Below are 8,004 nucleotides of genomic sequence, written 5' to 3' on the forward strand. Positions count from 1 at the left end.
TCAGAATGTGTCGACGACCACGGGTGCATTGATTGTGACGTAGTTCGAGATGCATTTTCATGACGTTGCAATTCTATAAAAATAAATGATAATAATAAAAGCGGTTTAAACTTAATAAAAGCATGTAAATCATAACATATATTTAAATTAGATATCTAGCCATTATAACAATTTAAGCGACCGTGCTAGAACCACGGGATTCGAGGGTGCCTAACACCTTCCCTCGGGTCAACAGAATTCCTTACTTAGAATTTCTGGTTCGCAGACTTCATTTGGAAAAGTCGAAAATTTCCTCGATTTGGGATTCAAGATAAACCGGTGACTTGGGACACCAAAAGCCAAACCTTTCCCAAGTGGCGACTCTGAATTAACTAAATAATCTCATTTCGAATATTGTCACTTAAATTGGAAAAAACTCCCTCGCGCATTTTACCCTCCGGGGCGGGCGCGCAAAAAGGAGGTGTGACAAACACTGGTTTGATTCATTTGTCCTTTTCATTTCTACTTCATATTTCTTGATTATCAATTGGTATTGAACTAAATCACATATCTTTAAAGCTACAAATCAAATTTAATTGTTACTCTTATTTTCGAGGTAAACAATGTAACTTGTAAGCCTCATAAGTTTTTAATACTTCTATTTCTAAGAGTTAAGTGATAATGTTAGAGAACGATTCTTCTTGGAAAGGCAAGCGATTAATTAATCCTTTTGAAAAGTACATGCTCCCAGCATCCATTGCCCTTTAATTCCGAATTAATATTGTTCGATTCTCGATGAAATAAATAATAAGGGGCGAAAATTATTTATACCTTTAACTTTGGTTTAAAAATTAAAAATTTCCTCAACTTGAAAAAATAAACATTCTTGCCCTCAAATGTCAATTAACTTTTTTAAGTGCTTATTTTACCCCCACATCATCAACCTTTTTTTCTCTCTTTTCTTGATATTTTTAAATATATGTAATAGGCTTACCTATAAAAAATATAAATATTATTTTCGAGACAAAAAAGAAAAGTCAGAATAGTAATTAAGTATATAAGTTAATAACATTAATAACGAAATTAATGACTATAATAAAAAAAATAGCATTCAAAACACTAATATATGTTTACACAAGCGAATATAAAAGAAAGTGAGAACTTTATAAACATATTTCAGTGCAAGATATAAAAAATAAAGGTAAACTTTTTAACAAACTCCTAAAACATTATTGTCTATATGATAGAGAATAAGAGAGAAGTAGAACTTAAATATACGCAGATACACCTATTTTTGTACTGATAATTCACTTAATATTAGTTCTCGAGATAGAATTTAGGATGATACTTATCCTATGTTACGTTTAGCTATAGGTATTAGTTAATTACGAAAATTTTACACTAAAATGATATGATTAGCTATCTCATATAGAAAGTGGGATATCTAATTGTCTAATCTCATGGAATATCGTAGAATATTTTACCATTGTACCAAACAATCTCTTACAAACCACCAACAACAACCCAATGAGATCCCACAAGTGAGGTCTGGGAAAGGTAATGTGTATGCAGACATTCGGTTCGAGATGAAAAATAGGAACAAGTAAATAACAACAAGATCAGAAAAATAATATCAACAATATAAGAACAGAGATAAACAAAAAAAAACAATAACAATAACAATAACACGACAAGGTACCATAAAACAGTCTCTTACAAATGAACATATCACCTATATATGTACTATTGTGAAGCCCTTAGTTTCATAAGAATATATCTTTTGTGGTCGCCTTTGGCATTTTGAAAGAATATTGTTGTGACGTCATTCATGACGTAGGGCGGGGCAGCAGGGCAAATCAAAGAGAAGAACTAGCAGATATATTTAGGCTGGAAGAAGGAGCGTAGATCATACTTTATGCGGACCCTACATTAAGAGTTTATATATAAGGTATTCTATAAGTTCACATAGTAACATGCTTTTAGACTCAAATAAATATGCGAAATCTGTTATTAGGCCAAAAACAAAATTACGTATCATGAATTTGGATCGTAATACTCGTTTCGAGCCCCAACTTTTCTTCTCCGAGTCCACACGCTGAGAATAAGGAATATAACAAATCTAATTTGATGGTAACGTATAACGAATAACGACGTTGGTTTAAACGTGCCTGCAGCTTCCTTATTTGATGATTGAATTTGATAGTAACAGTTCAATTCTGGTCCTTGGAATTACCTCATTCATTGCGTCCACATTTGAAACACCTAAGAATGTGATGCTATAGAGTGCGCACACGAAATTAGTATTTAAAGTTTATATGTTTGGAATTTTAATTTTTTTAATTATTAAATTTTAAATTAATAATTTGTACGTATACAATGAATTACTTCAAATAAATACAGGATTCTATCAAAGTAGGGATTCCAACTGGCACACATATAAAAGTTTGAACATATACAATGTTTCTGATAAGTAAGAGCACTTAAGAGAATACTAACGCGCTTATCATCAGCTAATTTATTTTGAAGTGAGAGAACCACTGGGAAAATATGTATACAGAAAATAAAACGTGAGAGGATAATACAAACATTTAAAAAAACTACAAGTATTGACCACAAAGAAAACGAGTTTTTGTGGAGAGGTGATTAGTGCTGACTGCTGACCAAATTAAGTAAGCCTTTATGCCTAATCTTTGCACTTTTGCTTCTTTTAATATGGCTAACTGCTATAAAAAAATATATTTATTTACGTGCATCAAAATAAAAAAAATACATAACATGCATTTTTTTTATATAAGATCTATCGTATCAATTAACGATCATGACTAATTAATATGCATTTTAATATATTACTAACAATAATAAATAAACATGATTTAGTAACTACACTATATAGGTTCAAACAAATGTAATTGTAAACGCAGTACATATATATAACAAGAGGCGGAGCTAGAGAAGCAGATATGTGTTCGGACGAACTCATTAACTTTTGCTTAGACCTTGAATATATGTAAAGAAATTCATTAAATATTTCTAAATATTTTAATTATGAACCTGGTCAGAGGCAGAGCCATATGCACCCTAGGGGTGTCAATCTACACCCCTTTATCGGAAAATTATACTATGTAGCTGGGTAATCTTTTAAAAAAATGTATATATACGATATATTGACACCTCTTAACTTCTTGGTGAGTTTATTTTTTTTATATTATGATTCCCTTTAATAAAAAGTTTTGCTCCGCTACTGAACTTGATGATTGAACGGGCTATTGATTCACTGACAATTTTAGTATCCATAATCTTTAAATTCTGCCTCCACCTCGATATATAACCAATACAAATATATTCAATTAACATTTGTATAGAATTAAATAAGTAATTTAAAAAGGTATATGTTGTACTTTTGTTACGAGCCTTTCGGAAGTATCTTATAATAAAATTTCTCGACAAATATATCTTGTTTGTACCATTGTCACGTAAGAGAAACGGATCAATAAAATAATTAGTAAAACATAAAGAAAAAGGGAGATAAGCAAAGCTGACGCAAAGAGCGAGTGTCATAATATGTACAATCAGGGGCGAAGTCTGTCAAACTTAGTAGTTTTGGATGAAACCTTGTGTTTGTCATAAATAATTCATTGAATATGTATAAATTTTTAATTAATTAAAATTGAATAATTTAAAAGGACTAAAATACTGAACCTCGTAAACTTTAAATCTTGACTCCGCCATAGTTAATATATCCATGATTCGGCGTTCACGGGGTATGATATTCAATATAAATTTATTACTGCTCATACAGATTAGAACGACTGCTAATATCTGGCTATTTCTTGAAGACATATATATATAGACTGAAATTACCGGGTGACGGTGACCCCTCTCCCTATAACGTGCATCAGCCTCTAGTTAAAACAATATTCATGTAAAACCTAAAAGGAGTTTATGTGTTCCTAATAAAACAGGTAATTAAAGCAGCGCGCGTAATTAAGAACTAACAGTCTCACGATGCATGCTAGCTCCTTTTTCTGCGAATACTAGGAATTAAAGACTTCTGCGTTGACCAAATTAAATTAAAATACAAATTAAAAGAAGAAAAAACATTACAAACTTGGAATTCCCTGCATGGTTTTTGACTAGAGAGTGCGTGGACTCCAATTTTTTTAAGGGGAATTTTAGTGTAACTGGTAAAGTTGATTATGAGGTCACGAGTTTCGGATCATAAAAATAACCTTTTGCAAAAATACAGGGTAAAACTACGTACAATAGATCTTTGTGGTTCGGTCCTCCCGGACCCCGCGCATATTAGTTCATAAGGCCACCCTTTACTCCATTTTTTTAATGATTTCCTGTCAATTTTTACTACGAATAAGATGAGATTACATTTGTTATTCCTTTTGGACTCCCATATTTGTGTTGACCTGTCAATTTTTACTGTTACTGAAATTTTATATTTTTACTAGGAATAAGATGAGAGTAGATTTGTTCCCTTTAGACTCCATTTTTGTGTTGTCATGTCAGTTTTTACTCTTATAAGTGAAATGTTATTATCCATATGCGAATTGAGTATTTAAATTTGATGAGTTCAAGTGTTCAACCTTTAGGTTTGTACATTGAATCACTTACAGCTTGTTTGGATGGTTGTTACGCATCGTTTCATAATGTATTGTATCGTACTGTATTGTATTGTACTGTATCGTTTAATAAATACAATGTTTGGATAGATTGTGTCGTTTGCCATCGTTTCATGATATCACGCACTAGTATTATGAAGAATAAACTTGCAATATTATAAAGAAAAATTATGATGCAAGGTAAAATTACTATATAAAAAGATAGGGTAAATGATAAAATAAAATAATTTAATAATAATAAAGGGCGATATTGAGAGAAAAAAGACAAGGTAACGACGCGACCACACCAAATCGGTCGTTACATAAAGTGGCACATTTCGTCGTTATGTAACGACGGATTTAACGATACGATACAATAAAATTTAAGTAACAATCAAAACAAACATTGTATTTAAAGTAACAATACGATACAATACAATGCGTAACAACCATCCAAACAAGCTGTTACAGCTTGTTTGGATACACAATTGAGTACTTAGGTGTGTTACAGAAATATCTTTTGGAAAATGCTTTCTGGACAATAAGTGATTGTGTTGCTTTGACATTATATTATACATCCGCCAGGCCCCCTCGTTTCAGAAGCTGCTTCTTGTATCCCTTTCAAGTGTCATCGTCCAAATATGAACGGTTCACTTTTGTTAAAATAGAAATTTGAAATACTCCTAATTTTCGAAGTTATATATACACACACACAATACATATATTTTTTCGAGGTTACCGAGGGCCAGTTGTTTGACAAAAAAAAGGTGTTAAACCTTTTAGCTAAACTAATTAATGATGAAATACAGGATGAAAGATAAATCTTAGTCAAACATAATTAATTTTAAATTCAAAACATTGAATATTACAGTCGAAGAAGGCTAAGTTTATATATGATTTCTCAAGATAATTGACAGGCATCAAATGTAAATAATAAGCTTACATCTTTGATATTTTTATACAGTACTTGTAAGAGCAAAGAAGGAAAAGAGGGAAAGTTGATAACTAAGAGATCTATCTTTGTTGATTCGATAATGATGATTATAAAAAGTTGTAGCCAAATCTGGGCGGGGGTTTGTTGTTGGTGATCTCCTCTTGTTCTCATCTTTGATACATTGCTCCCCTCTTCTCTAGAATTGGAATACCCCCTCTCGTTCTGCCTTATCTCCCTTATATATACCATCAATTTTTCCTTTTACCCAATGGTTCTTAACCAGCTTACCCTCTCATGACTGTACTCTTCCTCGCTCGTCTAAACGTTAGGTTCTGCTATGTAAGCCTTCTGACGGCTCGATCTCGACGGCGACCGAGATATTCGTTGCCATTACGTCTCGTGGGTATGATTACGGCTTGGTCGACCCCTTATTGTTCCTCTTAAGGACAACCATCTTGTGGTCAAATTTTGACCCATAGATTATCCTACCCAAAGAGTAGGTTCGATTGAGTTGGTCCGTCTCTACTTGAACTTGAGATCTTTGGTTAAAGATTAAGAATAAATAATATTTATCACTTGATCACGACCCTTAATGGTAAAGTCTAAAGTTTTTACTACTAGCTAGCATAAGGAGACACGGAGGACGAATAGGGGTCAAAGTAGGTCCCACAAAAAGAGCAAAAACATGCTGACATGTCAAATAATGTCCAAACTACGTGGCACCCAAAAGCAACATAGCTCAAACTTATACCCAGCTTCCACGACAGAACAAAATATATCCACGAGGTTTTAAAATCACACGTGGTCCTCTCATTCTACAAAACCCACCACCGCGTAGTCCAAAACACGGCCTGTTGACTCTCACTCTCTCACTCTTTTCACTCTCAAAACATACACTATATATAAGCCGCCAATTCCAAATTCTTGTCAAAAAAACCAAACGAGGACACAAAATCAAATATTCTTCAATCAAAAAATAACAAAAATCACAACATTCTTGTTTTTTTTATTGAAGAATTTAACAACAATGGTGAAACCCAACGGAAAAGATTCTTGTGAAAATTCACCATCTTCATCTTCTTCATCGTCAAAGTACAGAGGAGTACGTAAGAGGAAATGGGGGAAATGGGTTTCAGAAGTTAGACTGCCAAATAGCAGAGAAAGAATTTGGTTGGGTTCTTATGATACAGCAGAAAAAGCTGCGAGGGCTTTTGATGCAGCACTTTTTTGTTTGAGGGGTAAAACTGCAAATTTCAATTTTCCTGAAAATCCACCGGAAATACTTAACGGTAGGTCCATGACGCCGGCGGAAATTCAAGTGGCAGCGGCTCAATTCGCGAATTCGGATTCGGACCCCCGGGTTGGTAATTGGGTTAACCCGAGAGAGAATTCGGATCCTTCATCGTCATCGTCGGAAATGTTTTGTGCGGAGAGTCCGTCGGTTTCGGTTTCTAATGGATTAGCTGGGTTGGAAAGTGAAAAGACGGAAATGACCCTGGATAATGGATTTGTGGACATGTTTTCTTCAATGGGGACAACAAATGACATGTCCAATTTTGGAATATTTCCAGGTTTTGATGATTTATCAGGTGAATATTATGTGCCACCATTGCCTAATTTGGACAATACTGCTGAAGAGAATTATATGAATTATGATGGGTTCCATTTACAAGGATCTTCATTTCTTTGGAACTTTTGACGATTCAATTTTTTTGGGACTTAAAAGAAATGGTTAATATTATGGTAGGAAAAGAGAATAATTAGAATATTACGATTGTAACTTGTAGACAATTCTGGACATTTTTTAGCTGCTAGAATTGCTACAAATATATGTGATTCTATACTTAGGAGGATATACTCTTGTTAAATTTCATCTGGCTGCAAAAGTTTTGTTCCATGTAAGTTCCATGGGTTGTTATTCTAGGAAATGGAAAGTTATTTTATACGTAATTCTCTTACAAGACAAGCCAAAGAATGATTAACTATCAAGATCAACTCTCCAACAGATTTTCGATTTACGAGGACATGACGCTTCATATGAAATTGTGGAGGTCGAACATTAGGGTTGTAAGTTAGGAGGTAGCTGAGTCTATGTCTACTCCATACCATTGTAAGGCTAGTCTGATAGGATTTTTGTCTTATACTGCTAGTGGTTAATGTTGTGTTCTCACTACTTTTCCGTTTTCATATGCCGGGTCTATTTACTGGTTATTGCTTTTGATTTTCATCTATTTTCTGGTTTTTATAATATTGTTATTTCTATTATTTATGTTGATGTTACTGATATATTGTCTTTTTTTGTCTTCATGAGCCGAAGGCCTTTCGGAAACAATATCTCTCTACTTTCTCGAAGTAGGGGTAAGATCTGCGTACACACTACCCTCTCCATACCCTACTAGTGAGATTTTACTGGATCATTATTGTTGTCAACTCTCCAACAGATTAATTAATTCCTCGTGATTGGGAGAAATAAAAATAAGT

At 33.4% G+C, this 8,004-nt stretch overlaps 1 protein-coding gene across 1 annotated transcript; it reads left to right on the forward strand.

The window, feature by feature from the left end:
* The first annotated feature begins 6,436 nt into the window (after nt 1–6,436).
* Nucleotides 6,437–7,468, forward strand: LOC107815654 (ethylene-responsive transcription factor ERF017-like). The gene has a single exon (XM_016641267.2). The coding sequence runs from the start codon at nt 6,551–6,553 to the stop codon at nt 7,220–7,222; it is 672 nt and encodes a 223-aa protein (XP_016496753.1). The 5' UTR covers nt 6,437–6,550; the 3' UTR covers nt 7,223–7,468.
* Nucleotides 7,469–8,004: the final 536 nt, after the last annotated feature.

Source organism: Nicotiana tabacum, chromosome 8, assembly GCF_000715075.1.
Source record: "Nicotiana tabacum cultivar K326 chromosome 8, ASM71507v2, whole genome shotgun sequence".
Classification (NCBI taxonomy): domain Eukaryota; kingdom Viridiplantae; phylum Streptophyta; class Magnoliopsida; order Solanales; family Solanaceae; genus Nicotiana; species Nicotiana tabacum.

Bases quoted from the DNA above. Each gene is read 5' to 3' on its own strand.
- LOC107815654 (XM_016641267.2), top strand. From the start codon at position 6,551: ATGGTGAAACCCAACGGAAAAGATTCTTGTGAAAATTCACCATCTTCA.